This window comes from Pholcus phalangioides, unplaced genomic scaffold (assembly GCF_987345545.1).
Source record: "Pholcus phalangioides strain wild (caught in Gottingen) unplaced genomic scaffold, Ppha-v1.0 ptg000004l_1, whole genome shotgun sequence".
NCBI classification, from domain to species: domain Eukaryota; kingdom Metazoa; phylum Arthropoda; class Arachnida; order Araneae; family Pholcidae; genus Pholcus; species Pholcus phalangioides.
The window spans coordinates 46,142,775-46,162,700 of record NW_028301597.1 but is presented as its reverse complement, the minus strand read 5'-3'; the positions used below and the strand labels follow the sequence as shown (position 1 = coordinate 46,162,700).

Below are 19,926 nucleotides of genomic sequence, written 5' to 3'. Positions count from 1 at the left end.
ATTTTTATGGGCATCTTTTTATCAGCCACCTCGTTGGGCATTTTGCCTGTTGTGGCGTTGTATTTGTATTTGTATTTGTATTTGACGATTATCCCGAATCACGTCTTTCGTTATCGGCCTTTTTTGACCAAGGATCATCGGCCACTACGCGGCCGGTTCAATATTTAATGAAATTCGCCGATTCGCGAAGTGGCCAATTACGGGCTTTGGCAGTAACATATATATATATATATATATATATATATATAGAATCACACAAAGTAAATATATTATATATATTATAAATATTCGATTTTACTTCATTTTTCTGTTAAAACTATTGGTTATCACTTCTGTTTTTTTCTTCGTTTGATATTTTTCGGAAGCTTTTCATATAATTTTTAACAACAGATGTAATGCAACAAATGTTATTTTTTCTGTATATCGAGAAAACATGCACAGTATTGGGAAAAATATCTTTTACATTTTTTTATTATTTCTTTTTTTAATCGATAAAACGTTTTAGTTTCGAGTGTTTTATTCTGGTATATGAAATTTAAACGACTTATTCTCAAGTTTTCAATTAAGAGACTAACGTCATGTTTTCAGCATGAATATAAGACATTATTCCTTTCTTCAGATTTAAATATATTTTATTCGGTTTTTAATGTTTCTATTTTTTATGATATACATGCGTATTATAAATTCATTTCAAATTTCTCTTATCAGAGGAAACTAAATACAGCTACAAAAGCATTTCTTTCTAAGAAACGTTGTCATTGCATATTTATACGGGGATTTAATTTTATTTAATTTTTCTTTTAAGCTGAAAAGTTATTGGTTATCGTTTCTATAATTTTTTTTTCTGTTGATATTATCCGGAAGATTTTCATGCTGTTTCTAACAACAGATGTTATTTCTGCAACAAATATTTTTTTCCCTATATCGAAAAAATTCGTATCGGAAAATATCTTTTCCATTTTTTATCTTCCTTTTTATCTAATCGATATAAACGTTTTAGTTTCAGGTGTTTTATTCTAGAATATCGATTCTGAATGTATAAATGAGTATACAGAAAGGTTTTTCAAGTAATGAAATTCAAACGATTTATTCTTAGGTTTTGAATTAAGAGACTAACGTCATGTTTTGAGCATGAATATAAGTATTATTCGTATTGCAGTCGAATCTCGTTATAAGGAACTCCGAGAGACCGGAGAAATCACTTCGTTATATAACGAAATTTAGTTATAAAGGAATTCCAAGTTTTTGCATTGTTTCTATGTAAACTTATCTGAGGAATTAGAAAATATATATATCGTTTGTTAAAACGAGATTTTCGCTATAATGGTATTCGCTAAAAAGGGGATTCGACTGTATTTTTTTTAAACTTTGTATTGGGTTTTTAAAGTTTTTATTCTGTGACTATTTGTAACGTATGCGCATTAAAAATTCATTTCAAATCCACAACAGATGTGAATCCATAGCAATTTGTAAAACCCCTCCGAGAGCCCCAGGAATTATTTAGAAATTCGCTATGCCATATTACCTCTACTTATATCAAGCTACATTTACGTCACCCCGCCCTATAAAAATCGTATACTACGATCTGCGAATAAACGAAATAAGAGGAGGTGAATTAATAAAATCTAGTTTTCCTTATTTTGATATCTCTAAAATCATTACCTTCACTTATGTGCGAGCAAATACGATGCATGAGGATTTAGTTTTACTTCATTCTTCTACTGAACGGAAATCTTATTAGTTATCATTTCTATGATTTTTTTTCGCTCGATATTTCCCAGAAGATTTTCATATTGGCTTTAATAACAGATATTATTCCTACAACAGAAATCATTTTTTTCCTATATCGGATAAATTGATATCCCCAGCTGTCTATTCCATTTTTTCTTTCAGTTTTAATTCTTAGTGTTTTATTCTGGAATATCAAAGTATAAAGGAGTATAAAAAGAGGTATTTCAAGTAAAATGAAATTCAACAGATTTTTATTCTTCAATTTTGAATTAAGAAACTCAATTGTGTCATTGCGTTTGAACTCAAGACGTCACACATTCTTTCCTTAAAATTTTAATTTTGTATTCGGTTTTTGAAGTTTCTATTCTTTGTGATATACATGCGTATTATAAATTTATTGAAAATGTTTCAGCAGAGGAACTAAATATAGCTAAAAAAATAATTCTTTCTAAGAAAGCTTGGGATTCCATGTTTTTTATGTGGATTCAAATATATTTTTTATTTTATGTTAAACCAAAAATTTATTGTTTATCGGCTATCATTTCTATGATTTATTTTCTCCCCTTGATTAAATTCGAGTTCTTTAATCAGCTCAGAATATAATGCCGTATACATGTGATCATACTTGAAAGAAATTCTAAATAAAAATATGTCAGTGGTATTGAGCTGGAGAGCTTTCTGTAAAGTAACAAGATATTATCTAGGCATATTGCGAAATTTTATTTAAGAATGAAAAAGCTATTTTGAATAATTGAATGTCAAAAAAACTCAGCGATATTTTACTTCTAAGAAATATGTGATAAATTAAACTCGAAAATATGTGGTAGATGGCGCACTATAAAAAGCATTACACAGAAACAAGCTTCACGTTAGGTTCACAACACGGATACGCACATCCCAACATGTACCAATTCGTTAGAAATTCCGCAGAGGAAAATGGACGAGGTACATGTGTGGTTTAGTATTAGTCCCTCATATAAATAATTTGAGATTCATTCATGAATATCTGATTTGTAAATAAAATATTTTAAATTTATTTAATTTCTTTAAAAACAATGAATTTACAATTTTATTGACAGGCGGTGTTCTTTTTTCTTCTTAATGTTTAAAAATGTGCAAAAAAGTATTGTAAAATAAGATATGTTAAATATTGTTTCAGCATAGCATAGCATATACGATCGAATATATGCTTAAGGCATTTTAAATGAGTCAGTGGGTTAAATGATATTTTTAACGATAGTTTTTTACTGGAGCATCGTTTTTTGAGGCTTTTGACCACGATAGAATAATATGAGATACCTTAAGTAAGAATGAATAGGAATTTCAAGAATCAGGTATATATACTATATCTACGAATAATCATAACACTATTTCGTGTCACGCAATTAAAATACAAAGATAGCCGTAGATGGCGTAGTTAATGACGTATAGATGTGTGTAGAAAAATTGAAATTTTTGCTACAAAAACGTGGCAAAACAAACCCCTTGCATCCCTTAACGCTTTGGTTGAGTAAATAGTCGGAGATATTCTTCTGCTTCTGAGAAGCGAATAAAAAAACCATCACTGATTTTATTTATTTAAACATGCAGAAAAATATGAAAATATCCGGCGGAATTATTATGGGATCAAAAAAGAAAAATTGTGAACATTAATATTTCGAACGCCAATAGATGCCAAGAATGAATTTAAACTTCCACAACCACACACACATAGAGTATTAGTGGCTTCATTCAAACAACACATGATGAAGTATAGCACAGACAAAGAAAAAGAGAGAGAAAAAAAGAAATACTGAAGTGTTTTTAGACGAGAAAAGCTCTCTGTGAAGGAGAGAGTGAAAAGAAAGCGAAAACAGATACCGCCAAGAAGCGAGAGAGGCGATGAGTGGCCGACTGTTGTAATTTTTAATAATTTTTTGTGGCTTTAAAAATGGCACTATGCCGCTAATTTTTTTTATTTTCATGTGTTTCTGGTTGAGATGAATGTACTTTCATAATATTTTGAGGATAATATTAAGAGGCTCGATCGAGTTTACTGTAAGTGCGCTTATATTTGCTTCCCATGTCTTCATATTGCAGTTGCATTGGTAATAACGAAGTCTCCAAAGCTTTTAAAAGCTACACCTAGTTCAAATGTGAAAACAAAAAGATAATTAAAATTATCAGAAAGGCTCGGAAGGTAATTGAAATTATGTCTCTCGAGTTGGTTATCAATCAACCCGATAAAAGTTGACGCACGCGATTGAACTGAAATGGATCCGAGAAAAATAATTTTAGTGGAAATAACCTCATAATCAAATTAATGCAAAACTTATTATGAATGTTAAATGGCTTATTTTGAATGTTTAAATGGCTGAACGAAGCAAGCCAATAAATATACAAATACTAATGACAATAATCGAAAAAAATAATTTTGGAAAGAATTCAGTGAATTGGACAGTACAGCGATTGCGCTCGCAACCGTAATTAACACGGTAGCAAGGTTCTGCTGGGGGAATGACGTCACGCGTGACGTCAGCTGGTACCGACCTTAGAGGAATATAAAGGAGAAATTATATATCTCCTCTACGGTACCTACTCATGCGACAGTCCTTGTTATATGGCTCTGGTCGTTGTGGAACACACTATGATATTTATCCACGATGTTGAATCTACGGGTTACGCGCAGGAAACTACTGAAAATTTAGGAATAAATGTCTAATTATCTATAACTTTGCTTTATTCGAATAAAGTTATCGAAATAAAATGATCACTTATTAGTGAGAAAAAAAAAGTAAACAAGGTAACCACACCGATATTCATACGTAATAGATACTCCAGAAAAATAAAGGAAACAGACCTGATCTGAAAGAAAATGGCAGTTATGAATATTTAATTGATTACGAAGCGGGATCCCTAATTTTCTCGACGTTTTCGCAAACACAAAGTGGGTTTGAAAAATGCTAAAACACAACTAAAAAGATGGGACTTCGCAACAACTAGAAATAAAGAAAACACCACGGCCCTGTCAGTATATTCTATTGAGAATCTTCTAACTTTTTTGTTTCCACTTCATCTTCGGCACGAAGAAAATAAAGCACCAAGCATATATACAGACGCCAATATATGAAAGCGCGTATAAGAACAAGTTGATTCTGATGTTAATATAATTGCTTTTCAAGACAGCTCCTACACTCTACTTCTTTTTTTTTAGCCGATCTCTGAAAGAATCCTGATAAATATGTAGGAGACCTCGTCCCGAGAACATAGAGAAAAGAACGAATTGAATTTGTGATGAGCGACGTACATTAAGCCAGTGGCGCGTGCGGCGTAGCGAAGCGGCTTGTCACCCGCCAACGCATCATTGTATCTGATCCCTTAAGTGCCATCCAACCAATATCCGCTTCTTTGTACAGACACCAGTGAAGACTGATGATGACGACGACGATAATAGTTCGCTGGACGTTTCCCTTATGGATGAGTTCTTTTATTAATATTTCATCACGATGACCATACCGAGCTGTTTAAGGAATTGAAGTACAGTAGGCACAGATTATATAAGCAGTTGAGAGTGTCACTGGTTATCAGAATTGATCGCTTATAAGAATCAAATTACCAAAACAACACAAACGTTGTTTTAATATAGTAAAAACCATCGGTTATAAGAATCATAAATAAATAATCATATCAAAATATTTCAAATTATAAGAATCAATTTTGTTTTTCTCTCCAAAACTGCCATCATTCATTTCAGTTGTGGAAACATGCTTATGTACATACATCTATATGTAGGATCGTTCATGAGGTGATGTGCGGTCGTGTGGGCATCGTGCTGGAATCGAGGTTCGAACCCCGATTGTAGCACAGCACCGTGGGTGTCGGCCTAAGTTGGTTTTCTAATTGCAAAGCGCGTTCTCAAGCCGGTCTTCCATTTGAAAAAAGTCTCTCCACAGTAGTAGGCCTTCAACGGGATACTTGACATGGAAATTCAGGCACTTGTCATTTTCAATTCGATATAGGGAAGCCAAATGTCAGCACTACTTTTAAACTGTAGTCACAATTTTTTGATAAGAGATCCACACGGATTGGTTAAATTCAGGTTTTTAACCAATGTATGTTGATCTGTTATCCAAAAATTGTGACCACCCTAAGAGAGGTAATATAATATTGATACAAATTTGCAAAGTTTAAATCCCCTTTACGGATTTTTACTGATATTAACTTACCATTCTCAAACAGTAACTGTTAAAATTTGGTAGCAAACATAACAATTTAACAAATATTATTATTTAAAAAATATTTAACAATGTCATATTTTAATTTGTTTCTTTATGCGGTACAATAATAAAAAAAGTCAGCAGTTTCAATCGAAGAATTTTAATAGTTTTTCTTGATAGGTAGCAGCATACATTCCAGTTGAACAATATGTGTTTCTTATACATTTAAAATAGAATACTGTACTCCCCCTATCTTGTTATTTTCAATATTTTATAGAAGACATATTTTTATTGATGAAATTTTATTTTTACCCGTTTATCGGTTATGGACGGAAGTAACTATAAGAAAGGCACAATTTTTTCATGGTGAATAACAAAATAATTGATCATTCGATCCGATCATTTCTGTCACACCACGGTCATTTTCTGCACACGAGGACTAATTAGACCGGGACCTAGAATTTATTGCGGTTTTTTTTTTTTTTATGGGTCATGTCGCAGCTTCCGTTATACCTCCACGCTAGGAAAGTTTCTGACACCACACCAAACATACTCCCGTTCTGTCTCCATGGGAGATATAAGCTGGTTAACCCAAGGGGGATGGGGTGTGAGAATGCTAGAAGAACCTGGCGATGTAAAGGCCCGGAGAGCGTTCCGCGCAGGGTACTACCAAAGCCATACAATAGATGCATCACCTGCGTTTCTGACAAGGACGAACCTGGTAACGAACCCGTGACACTTCTAAACATCCTTTGGTGAGTGATCAGGCGTGTATCTTTATCGAACTCTGGACTACCGCGCGCCCGTTTAAAATATGAACGTTAAGGGTACATCCACACTCATACAGATCGCTCAACAAATCTTTAGATTTGTCGAGAGACTAGTCGCAGAACACGTGTTGCGTGACTTCGTATAAGAGTGTGGATGGACGTGTTCTGCGACTTAGACTTGCGACATTTCATACATAAAAGTCGCACAACACTTGATTGTCGCGAAACACGTATTCTGCGACTTTGTATATGAGTGTGAACGTACCCTTAGAGTCTGTGAATCACTGAGAATGTGCTTCCGTGTACCCAGCGCATTTAAGAAAAATTCCCCCATATTGTATAAAGTAGTATGCTATTCTGTCATTCCGTACAGATATCGGAATTATGTGAGCCGAGAAACAAGTCAGGGCAGGTGAAATAAAAGCCAATATACCTTTATCTGGAAAAAAATAGTTAGAGGGCACATTTTATGTAGGAATAAATTGTTTCCTTATCCTGCGCGCATCTCGGTGCTCATCATGCCCCCCCCCCTCCCACCCAGACTGAGGTCTTTGGTGGGGGTCTCCTTTATAGTGAATCTATAATGTACGAAAAAAAAAAACCCTAAAAATAATGAGATATGTCCCTCGCCCCCGTGCTAAAGGTTTGACAGCCCTACATATGGGGGGGGGGGGTCATGGTACTCATCATGGTACTCAATCATAGATAATCGATTGTACGTAGGAGGTATTCACCGACAACACAGATGAACACCCTATGAGTTATTGGTTGACATCACGATTATTTCAGTAAAAACATAAAAATCTAAAGTTATTGATTCGTTAATTTTCCTCCCAACAGGATGACAGACTCCAACCACGAGTTCAACACGGAGAACCCATGCCCCCAAATCCGGAAGTGGGACCCCCCCCCCCCCCCCCAGGCTGAGATTTCCAGGTCAGTCTCTTCATACGACCCTCTATTTTATATTTATAGGGAGAATCATCTCGGGCTCCCCGAATCGAGCACGACACTGAGAACCATGGCCCCACATCTTGCAGTAGGGCCCATAGGCTGAGATCTTTGGTGGGCCCCCAGGTCAGAAACTTCACGCCCCCCCCCCGTCTATTTTAAATTTATAGCGTGAAAAACCAAAAAAAAAAATGATGAGAAACTTTTTTTGCCTCCCGGGCAGGGGCCCTGCCAGCCCCAGTCCCATGTGGGGCCATGCGGAGAACCTCAGATAAATATTGTGGATGTTATTGTGGCTTCCACAATAAGATATGGCACGATGATTTACGACAATAAATATAATTATATATTCAGAGGTGGTGTACCTAAACCTTCTTTCATTTTGTCCTGGGGGCTATGATGCTTTCGAGACGGCAGAAGATGGCAGAGGAAATTCTTTTTGGAAAAAAAAGAAGAAAAAAACATTTAAAAATTTGTAACGTAAATGTAAAATTGAGAACAGCCTCATTAAAATTCAGGGTTCCGCGATAAACTATACGTTGGGAAATCCCTGATCTAGAGACATATACACACGTAAATATAGTGAAGAAATAGTATTGTTCATGCAGTGGCATTTTTTACTAGAGAAATTTTCAGTCAACGAAACGAATTAAGTCAACCAACGATAGGAAATGATTTTTCCTATCCTAATCAGTTATATTTTTATGCCTTGGAAACATATGTGGGTAAACGTCTTCAAGAATATTCAACCAAAGTGAAAATTCGAAAACATTTATTACTACTCGCGACTGATAGACAATAATATGCCTTTGGAAATTGAACTATGAATGTTTGAGCTGATTTGAAATTTTGAGAGTTGGGGTATTGAATAACGGCTTCCTACTCGTAATTCAGTATGCTCCTTGACTACTTGAACAAAAAAAACCTCTATATAGGTAGCTACAAAATGTACGAGCACCAGAGAAATATCCCCGGTTATAAGAATCAACCGTTCGTAAGAAACAAAACAGGCAATACCAAAGGCAATTCTCATAAGCGGTGGCAACTCTATCTATATATAGCAAAATTTTCATTTTCGCGAACAATTTCGATTTTAAAAAATAGCAGCATTAATGGCAAAGTATAAAAAAATTTTAAATCATAGAATAATATTTGAATATAATTAATATATATATATTTTTTACAAAATTTAAATGACACGAAATCTATCAAAGTTGCACTAATTGCTCATTTCGCAACGAGAAATGCCATTAAAACTGAGAGAGAATTCTTTCAACAAAAAAAATAAGGCGTTTTCTCTCTCCTCTTATTTAAAGTATAAAAGAAATCTTCTTTTCCTCCATTTCCACTGAGAAAAAGTAATTCATTAATGAAATGTTAATCATTAAAACACTTGTTCTCAATTAATTTCTTAAACGCTTTTTTTTTTGTCCCCGATCGAGTGTTCCGGGTATTCACATGTGCGCGATCGAGAGACAGACAGAAGCGTGTTCTTGAAGATTCTTCCAGAAAAAAGAACAAAATATATATACTTTTTCAAAATTCTTTTATTATTATTTCATGTTATCTAAAAGTCCAGGATTAAAACGGAAAAAACAAGAAAGGAAGAAAATCATTGAAAAACGATAAAAGAACTAAATTATTTTGGGATTCTCTTCAACAAATATTTCTTATTTAATTAAAGTCGTTTCATCAAATGGTAAAAAAAAAAAGAAAATTAGGATTAATAAAACATTGTTAAAAACTTGAATTATACAGAAAAAAATAGAATAGATTTTTTGCTGTTGTTGAAGGAAAATTCTTTTCCTTATATGTGTGGTTATTCGATCGCGAAAGAATTCATCATTTTTTTTTTAAAACTATGTCTTAGCGCTTGTTGTTAAACAGAATGAAATGAGAGAGTTTCTTTTTTTCCCTTTTGAAAATCAAAAGTTTCTACCTAAGAAAACAAAACATTTCCGATTTTTCTCTCAAACAAGACCAAAAAAAATCTCGTTTCTTTCATCGTATCCCGTGGGATACAGCACTTAAGATTTTTTTTTTTTTTTCCATTTCTTGTTCTTATTACGTAAAAGAAAAATGTCGATGTGGAAGTTAATCCTTTATAAGTCTTGGGAATAAGTACGAAAATAATCGTAATGGAAATGGACAAGTTCTTATAGTTTTGTTCTTTTTTATTGATGAAAAAAAATGTATTTTCTCCATTTTTTTTTTCCTCGTATTTCATTGGGTTTTTTTGTTCTTTTTTTGGTAATGTTTCAGATACAGTTTTTGCTCTCATTCTCAATGACTTGAAATAGTTACAAAGACAATCGACTTATTGTGTATTGTGATGATACCGGTTTTAGAAATGATACCTTTACGAAAATTATGTTAATAGTCCTTGTTTTTCATTTATTATGTCATATTTCACCTGCGAATAGCCACATTATCGCATTTCTCTGTAAATCTCGCCAAACTTGGTAAGTCTGGCGACTGCTCCGGTGATTTGGCGATGTCATAGCGCCAAGAGAAGTGTAAAGATCTCGCGAGAATCCTAGGGATATTGTTCTGGGTTTTTTTATTTCTTATAGTAGCGCCGCCAGGGCGGAATTATGGACAGTTTGTTGACTACAAGATATCTTCTGTATATCTTGTATAAACAAGTGGAGAGCGACATTCATGTCATATATATAGCCATCTGGTGGCTCGTCGTCCATTGCACGGTTCCGTTCGGCACATATACGCTCTAGCGAAGGAAAATCTCTATCTCCTCTGTAGCTTAGTGGTCAGAGCACTCGTCTGGCAATCGAGGGACCCGGGTTCGACTCCCGGTAGAGGCAGAGATGAGTTTATTCCTTCCTTAAAAAAAAATTAACATCTCAAATAATAAATATCTTCACAACATCCAGTCTTCTGTATATCTTGTATTAACAAGTGGAGAGCGACATTCATGTCATAGTTTGTTGACTGCTTTTGAAGACGAGATCTCTGGTCTGTTAGAGAAGCCGCTGTCTGCTTTTAGCGTGTTTCGTCAAAATCTCTGCTTGTAAATAAGTGTAAATAGCTCTTCTGTGTAATAAATCTGTGTTGTCCTTTGAATTGCTTCATGCTTTGCCATCTCGAGTGCTTGTAAGAGTAATTATCCGGAACAATACTGATATTAACGCTATATTAAATGCATTGATAATTCGATGGATCTATTCATTTCGGAATGAACTCATAAGATAATATCAATGCTCAAGAAATTTTGAAAATCTTGAATTTTTGTTACTCAAAGATAAATATTTGAGTATGATTGGCCATATTTATTGTATTAATTCGAAAAAAAACCAAAAAAAACTGAGAATTCTCAAAAAGATTAGCCTAACAGCCATAGATGTGCCTACTAAAAACTTTTGTTTCAAGCCCCCTAAAGATTCTATACCACAGAATAAACAATGGGGCATTTATTTTATTCCATGCGGCGATTGCCCGCTTGGCTACATAAGACAAACAAGGAGACCCATAAAAAGTAGATTAAATGAGCATGCTCGCTGTGTTAAAAATCAAGAATGTGAAAAATCGACCATCGCCGCTCACTGCTGGCAAGAGGGCCATAGATTCAAATTTCAGGAAACGAGAGTTTTTCACAAAGTCCACGGGCGAATTTTTTATAGACTTCTACGAAGGCACATACATTCGGGCCTTCAAAAATAAATTAGTAAACGACAATTAATCAACACCACCGATCGCAGCGCCATGGCTTACATTCATTACGAGCGGGAATTTAAAGAATAGACCAATCGGACCAAACAGCCAATCAGGTTGTTGCAAAAAGACTTACACGCAGGCACATACTTCGCTTCGCTTCATTCTTGCCACGACGTTTGACTTGAACAGACGTATTGTTTTTCCGTTCCGCTGAGCAACCGAGATTGAAGATTTGGTACTCAATCCAAGTGGGAAACTCGGTCAGCGTGATACTCTCATCCTCTGAATACGACACCCATAGCGTGTCGAAATGCATAAGGAGTTTTAATATTTTTTGGTATTTGCCTCATATTCATTGGTATTTTTTTAATATTACTAGGCAAAGTTGTCTACTCTTACTGTATATAAGCTTGTTTATAATTCTGCAATTATGCCGTGTACCCTCAGTGAACAGGCCGTGTATCCCTTGGGGTCCAGACACTCCCGACTGGGAACCACTGACATACAGTGAATCAGTTAAACCTATCCTTATGAAAATCACCCGTGACTAAACTTTTCGTCTCTTAAATTAAGGCAAGGGACGGAAAGTTTAGTCACTTTATTCGAAATTATTCAAAGGTAAATAAGTCCCAATTCAAAGGGACACGGATAAGGGCATTCGTCCTTCGAATAGAGGTGTCCCTTAAATAGAGGTTTCACTGTGTAACTTAGTCAATGCTTCCTGTATTATCACGTAAATTAATCCAAATAGAAACAAAAGAAGTTCACAAGGAATATATTAAAAAACGTTATTTCACATATACATTAATAGAGGTCGTGCTAATTCATCTCTTTATAAATTAACAATTACGCTTCAGACACACAGGCGATAATCTAATGGAGAACAAATAATTTGAGAACTCTCCATCAACAAGAACTTAATGATATTTTTCTGCATGAAATGGAATTCTCTGAAATTTTCTTCGACTTGATAATATTATTAAACAACTAACAGTCTGTTTATTGAGGATCATTGGAAATAACCTTCTTAATTTAGCGTCAGACTAATTCAAGAAGAAAATATTAAAATCCAATTTATTTAGTATTTATCAGTATTATTGAATTTTTCAATTACTCTCCACGCCATCATCATTTGATTATGCTTACGTACATGCATTGTTATCATTTGCATAATTTCCTCTTATGAAATACTCAAATGGCACTATTATTAATTTTAAAGTGTTAAATTTAAATTTGTTGTGAGATGAATGTTTAACCTATACATAAAATACTATCGATAATTGTCATTTCATTTAACGAATTTTCCAAAGAATGTACGAATGGTTTACATGGGAAAAATAATGATGAAATGTTACGTTATGCTGCGTAATGGTAAGTTATCATCGGTAGCAAATCAGTACATTACCGATTCTTCTACTTTTAAAACAGAGTACAATTCCTGTCTATCACTATTGGGCAATTTGTTAACCTTTCATATTCAGGTGATAAGTGGGTTGTGTGCCGAATGTGTGTGTGTGTGAAACAGTCTTCACGCGTGTCTAGTGTTGTGGGTAAAGCAAGTGTTGCCATCTGCATTTTAAGTAGCAAGTAGCAGTGATTTAGGAGCAACAGGACCGAAACGAAACAAATATTCAATCATCACACTTCGCTCACAATTTGAAATCTAGATGGCAGCACTGAAAAATCAGTCGGAATACTAAATACCAACTCAGAATGTTAGGTTTACGCACTTCAGGCACAACTCACTCGGTAGTAAATTACCCATGGCGATAGGACCGGAATTATTCTCGGGTTTAAAGGAAGAAAGAAAGAAAGCATCGTTGCATTGCTACAACGTATGTTCATTAAAATATCGGATTAGGCTGGCGTTTATGGTTCTACAGGTACCGTGCCAACACCATTCACCAATTTTTACTGCGCCACTCACTTTGCGATGCATAAAGAGCGGGTGCCGCCATTCGAATTCTTCGGGATTTTGTTGCCGTAGCCGAAACCGTGAGAGGTATCATGCGTTGAGTTTTGCTGCAGCTTGGGAGCTCATAAATTGGCAAAGTTATTTTATGTGCACTCGGTATGGATTTTCATTGAACCTACAAATCACTGACGTAATGTCTCCCCCAAGATATTTATATTAATCGAACACACATGTTCACTTCGGATGTATTATCGAAGAAAAGTGCTCAATACGATAAACACCATTTGATGTTAAAAAAAAAAAGATAGCACGCAACAATTACGAACTTCGCAGACAGATATTCTACAAAATCGACTATGAGAGATAGAATGATTTTCTTTTGTATTGAGAAATTCAAATATGAACGTATTGACCGTTAATGTACAATCCGAATTACAATTCCAAACCAATCTGTTAGACGGACATTGCAGATAGATAGGCATTTGTCGCTGAAATATTTCCCAAGGAGTTCTGGCTGGAATGAATTCTACCGGAGAAAACGGGAGAGGAAATCCAGATAAGTATACATAAATTACCTGCGACGATTATCTTGGTGACGCAAGGCTCCTTCTGTTCGCCGACGCTGTTCCTGGCTCGGCAAAGCACCGACCCGTATTCAAGCACCGTCTTGGGAGCGATGGTGACTGTGCTGAATGAGCCGTTCGACGAGAAATTCCTCAAGGGTATTTCATCCAGAGAATTATCCAGTGTCCAGCGGAATGTCACGTCGGACGGATCAGCGTCCACTTCGCAGCTTATATTGATCACCTCTCCTCTTCCGACACCATACAGTTTCTTCTTGTTCGGTTTACACCTCGGAGCGTCTGAGGGGGAAAAAAAAAACGTTCATGCAATAAAATCAGAGCCGTACACAAAGACTCAGCAGACATACTTGATTCATTCAAATTTATTCGATTTATTCAACCCCAAATAATAATTTGTACTTGTGATTCCAAGTTCATGGGGCAAACTTTAAAACGTCATATCAGACGGATTAAAAAAATAAATTTTTGATCGTCGGGGGGGGGGGGGGGTGCTGCCCCGCTGACAGGGGGGGGGGGTCAGAGCATTGCTGACTTTTGCTGACAAGAGGGAGGGGGTCAGAGTTTTCCTGACTTTTGCTGACAAGGGGGGGGGGGTGTCGGACCTTTGCTGACAAGGGGGGAGGGATTCAGAGTTTTCCTGACTTTTGCTGACAAGGGGGAAGGTGGTCAAAAATGTCTAAAAATTTGCTTACGTAATACTCGAACAGCCCCTAACAGCATCATTGACTTCGAGGTCCACATTCGGCCCTCCGTGTCTAAAAGATTGAAGACTCCCCCCCCCCTCTTATGTAGAATCAGAAATGAGTGCTTTTTACATATCCCTATAAATTAATTTAATCAAATAATTATAAAATGACTAGCAAAAACGGTGAAATGTACAACTTCAAGGATCTTTAATGAAGGCTTTGCATTTAAAAGCTACACAAAGAAGCTCTACTCCAGGTTCTTAAATTAACATAAGAGGATTGAGGAGACTAAATCTGTGCATATGCTAATCCGAGCCATCATCTCGTGTAAGAGGCTTGGGGGGGGGGGGTTCCGGTTCCTTGGCTCGAACATTTGCTACTTGAGATGGGTCCGTGATTCAACTTCTTGAGTTCCGCGAAATGTAATATGTTTCCACCTTCATGTTCCCCATTGCGCAATCTTCTCCCGAGACTATTTTAGGATGAATATTCCGGAACGAATCTCGTAAGAGGATATATCTTAATGCAACTGTTTCAAGGGTTTCCTCGAAGTGGAACGAGGCTAAATTAAACTGAAATATAGTAATAACATAACAGAATACACACATTTGTTTGTATAAACGGAACTTTATGTCGTTATGATTTGATTACCAATAATATCGCATCCTATTAATCACAGGAAATACAGCGACCAGATACTCTGTTACAGCGACCTCGGTATTAACGTCAATAATTGGTGGTCCCGGCTGATTCCCGTAGAGAATAATTTTGACGAACCTTGCTTATAAGGACCAGCAATGACCTCGGATGTAACGGCATGTCTTTTGTCGTTATTTTCTGTATTGTTTATCATTACACTCGGATTGCTATGACTGCATATTTCGCTATTTTTACGAGCGATGGAGAATTTTTTCATGATTTTCAAAAATTTAAAGGTAGTGAAACTCAGTGCCGTCATTTCAACTTTTTCCAGGGGGTGGGGGTGGTTCCAAAGCACATGTACTCGATGTATGTATATATATATATATATCAGTATACATATATATACCATTTTTAGTGTATTTTCGAAAGCCGGGGGGGGGCAACGGCCCCCCTGCCCCCCCCCCCCTGCATGACGGGCCTGGTGAAACTCCTCTAAGACGGCCACTCGGCGTTTCGCAAAAAAGTGCCCGTCTGCGGAGGTGACCGCCGAAAAGGGGTTGTATGACAGTAAAAACACATTTATGGGGGTGTTTCAAAATAAAGGTTTTCAATGTCACTAGAAAATCTTATGCTCAATTTACTTACAATGCCCACAAAACAGATGAAACCTCGCTACATACCCGATATAACGACAAATCCCTCAACAACGGTATTTTTTAAAATATTGTTTGGAATAGCCTATATTCCGTAATGTTAAACTTCTCTAGATACAACGATATACTTTACTATGATAAACCCCCTCTATAACAGTATTTTAGGAGGATTCTGAGAAATCGCTACAACTTTTATTATTTTTCAATCGAAATATTCTTCATTATATTTTTTTAAACTCATGCCGCATGTTTCAGTTCTTCTGAGGGCATCTAATAATATTGGTGTGTTGGGCATCACCTAATCACCGAAAGTACTAATTGTTAACTCAACATGGTTCACTGGGAGTCTATCATACACGGTCCCACAGACGAGAATCATTATGCACACTCGTGTGCAAAAATCAAAAGAATTAGCATATTATGCAAATTTCTGTAAAACTAGTGGACAGGTTTTCATAAAATTTGGTGCGAATACACAGTTATAACAGAGAAAGAGATGTACTGTGGGGGCCGTTCAAGTATTACGTCATCATCGATGGGGAAAAAGGGGGGTTTCCGATTTGCTGACTTTTGATGACAAGGGGGGGGGGGTTGGATAATGCTTACGTCATCCCTTTATGAAAATATGAAATATTTTGAATATCATCTTACTCGGTGCGCCAAAAACGAGAAAAAGCTTTCGATAGTTTATGGGCACTTGAAGTGACATCCCATCCCCTATTGATAAGTGCCCTAAAGATGCGGATTAATTATGCTATTTAATTTGCTATTTTCGCGGATCCAAGTTATCTGGAAATGTGTCCGGGCCGCTTAAGTGCTCTGGAACTGTGACACACATCACTCGAGTGATCCGTAATTATATGCCGTGGATCACTTAAATAATCTCAGGATGTCCCGCGGGTAACTTGAGTGATGTAGAACCACACTGGGGGCCACTTAAGTGCTCTAAAACTACGTCACATTTCACTCAAGTGATCTCTAAATGTGTCACGGATTATTTAAGTGTTCTGGAACTGTGTCCCCGGTTATTCAAGTGATCTGAAAATATGCCACGGGCCGATTAAATGTTCTGGAATTATACCACGGGACACTTAAGCGATAAGTAGATGTGCCGCTTAGTTCATTTTTACAAAATTAGGTTTGAAGAGGGCAGGCCGCATCAGATAACCCCCATGGCCATATTTGGTCCGCGGGTCTTATGCAATATATGGCTTAGAGGGTAGGTCGCAATGAATTTATTGGAGATAAATTTTGCGTTCATAGACTTCAAATAACATTGAAATTAACAGAAATTGATTATAATAGCATATGAAGGTATTTTCTTACGAAATTTCAATTTAAAAAATATTTTTTTCCCATTGAAAAATAAATTTTTAATTGTGGGAGAGATGATCCCACTGAATATGCGTTAAGATTCAGAGGGGCAGAGCTGATGACGAAAATTTTCTGACAAGGGGAGGGGGAGGGGGGTCAAAAATGGCTAAAAATTTGCTTACGTAATACTCGAACGGCCCTATACAAAAGTCTTAGTACGCACGCATGATTGACAGTAAAGCTCATCATTGCAGGAATGTTCATCCACGTTGCGAGATCGAACCGAAAATGAGTCTGATATGGACGAAGGATTGGTCCTTCGTATGTATGGCGTAGAGAGATACTTTCACATAAGTCGCCATCTGGTGACAGCGTCAGCAGTTGTGAGCTTGGCCTGAGTTAGGTCCGGCCGTCCATGTACGGTCCCTTTCAGTGCACACGAGCTACAAGGAAACATTGAGAGATTCGTTACCTCTGTAGTCTAGTGCGTTCACCCGGAAAGTGAAAGGACGTGAGTTCGATTCCCCGCAAAGGCAATTGAATTTTCTTTCTTCCCAAAATTCATCTTCGCAACAGCGGGCTTAAGGCATGTTTTATAGCTTTAGTTTGCATGTTTCAGCAGAAAAATGAACCCTGCTGGAACCCTCATTCTTTACTAGTTTCATTGCCCACAATTGCCAATTTTTCGGCAATATTAGCAATAATCGACAATTTTGACCTTTTGGCGAATAATTGGCGATTATCCGTCGATATTATGAACAATTGGCAATTTTATTTGTGAGCCTTTGGCATAATTTTGGACAATGATTGGCGATTTCTCGTAATTTCCTCGAGGAAATATGGTGTAATATGCAAACCAGAGTTTTTTAAATAAGGGTGTACGATTATTAGAGCTCATTTCTGAATTTTCTTGTTACTAGTGCTTATGTACGTTTTTCATTGTGATGTTGACTCTGAGGGATAAAACACCATTTATGAAATTTTCACTTCCGTCTCGAACTGCCGGCCGAAGCTTTACAAACGTTTTGGACACAGAAAAGTTTGAAGAAAGGTTCATGTCCAAATTGTTGATTTACTTACGTGCAGCGCCCTCCACTGACATAAATTTGAACTAAATTTTTATTCTGTACCGGAAAAAAACCCATCCTCAGTGAAAATAACGCAAACCGTATTCAAGTATGTGCCAACTCCTTTAATTTTTTTATAAATTTCCAAACTATTTGCGAATTTTAGTGATAAAATAATGCAAATTATTTTCAATTATTTGTTTTTTTCTGCAAGACTGCAGATATTAACCCCTTCGCATACAAGCTGTTGGTGATAAATTTGAATGATTTATATTAAACGTATAGACGATAAATATGGTAGCCTTGCTCACACATTAAATAAACGAAAAAAGGGAAAGAAAAAGAAGCGATAAGAGTGGGAAGGAACACAGTGCAGACAGTAGATAATTAGATAAGAGAGCTACAGAAGGGTAAGAGATGTACAGTGTGCCTTGTTTTTTTCGCCCTCACCTACATATTCTCTCTCTTACTTCCATATACAGTATATAATGGAAAGATTCGTTCTGAGAAAGATACATTATATGTTTCGGGGAGGGGGGTGGAATGCCCTGAATAATGAGGAGGGGAAATGGCTGAGGAGAACAGAGAGGGAAAAAGCATACACGAAACCTTGTTACATATGGTTACAATGAAGCTTAGCGATGAGGAAAAGGGAGGTTGAATTTATTGCACAGGCATTTGGGAGCAATGTTACGTCCCTGATCGTAAAGTGCTTAATCTCGCATATTTGCCATGTGTTTAAATTTTTTTTCTTCCTGTAAAATACTTTTTAAATCACTGTATAGATCTGCCGCATAGACTTGATGCAGCACTGCATTTCCCGCGAGGAGTTATGTACAAGGAATAACTGATAATTTTGCCAGCGATTGGCAACATTTTCCGCGGGAATTGGCGATGTCACGCATTTATGATCCCCATTTTCCTGTATTTTTCTCGATAAAATATGGTCACCTCCCCTAATCGCAATAAAACAAAAACCTCATACACACTGTTTGATATCATCTGTTTATTTTTTAACATATTTGAAAGAAGGTCTTAGAAACGCCAAGTATGCTCTCAAAACAACCAATTTAAAGGAATCGGTTACAACGATACCTCGGTTATAACGTAACAATTTTGTGGAATCTTTGACGTCGTTAGAACCGTTTTATTGTACGTGATTAACGATATTTATAAATTATTTAATATTTTTGGAAACCAAATTCGAATAAACTGAAAATTATTAACTGTTAGTATAAAAATTCGTTTAACCTTTTTTTATTAATCATAGTAGTCATTTTCTGAATAAAGAATATTTCAATTATCTGCAGGAGTATTATAATGTCGTCAAACTATGTTATGTCGAACTCGGTTGTAACGATACATCGGGTAAAACGCCGATATTCGGCGACCCTGGCTAATTTCTGTCGAGAATAACGTCGATGAAAATGTAACGACCTCGGATGTAATGACACATTTTTGTCATTCTGATCCAATTTCTCAAGAAATTCCTAGAAAATTTCGAAAAGGGGAATGTCCCGTTTTTTCCACGAAACTTGCTATATTTGAAGTACTTTAATAAAACCACAGATATGAAGATAATTTGTGTAATTTATAAATAATACCAGAAGCCTATGATTATAAATACAAATATTCATACATATTTTGTCGCGCAAAAAATTTTTTTTGCAGTAAAAAAAAATTTGAATTCATTGCAGACTTGCTATAGTGTTTTATGTCCAGCCAAGATTTAGGTTTTTAGGTAA

The 19,926-nt window shown here is 36.1% G+C and overlaps 1 protein-coding gene and 1 non-coding gene across 2 annotated transcripts in view; one reads left to right on the top strand and one right to left on the bottom strand.

Annotated features, from left to right (window-relative positions):
* LOC149087699 (neural cell adhesion molecule 2-like) overlaps positions 1 to 19,926 on the bottom strand; it is a 271,875-nt gene that overhangs the window by 40,063 nt on the left and 211,886 nt on the right. Inside the window, exon 7 of the mRNA XM_089231589.1 lies at positions 13,811 to 14,098. Coding sequence (XP_089087715.1) covers positions 13,811 to 14,098 — 288 coding nt within the window. The remainder of the gene's footprint in view (positions 1 to 13,810; positions 14,099 to 19,926) is intronic.
* TRNAA-GGC (transfer RNA alanine (anticodon GGC)) lies at positions 10,399 to 10,470 on the top strand. The gene has a single exon. It is a non-coding gene; the product is annotated as a tRNA-Ala (tRNA).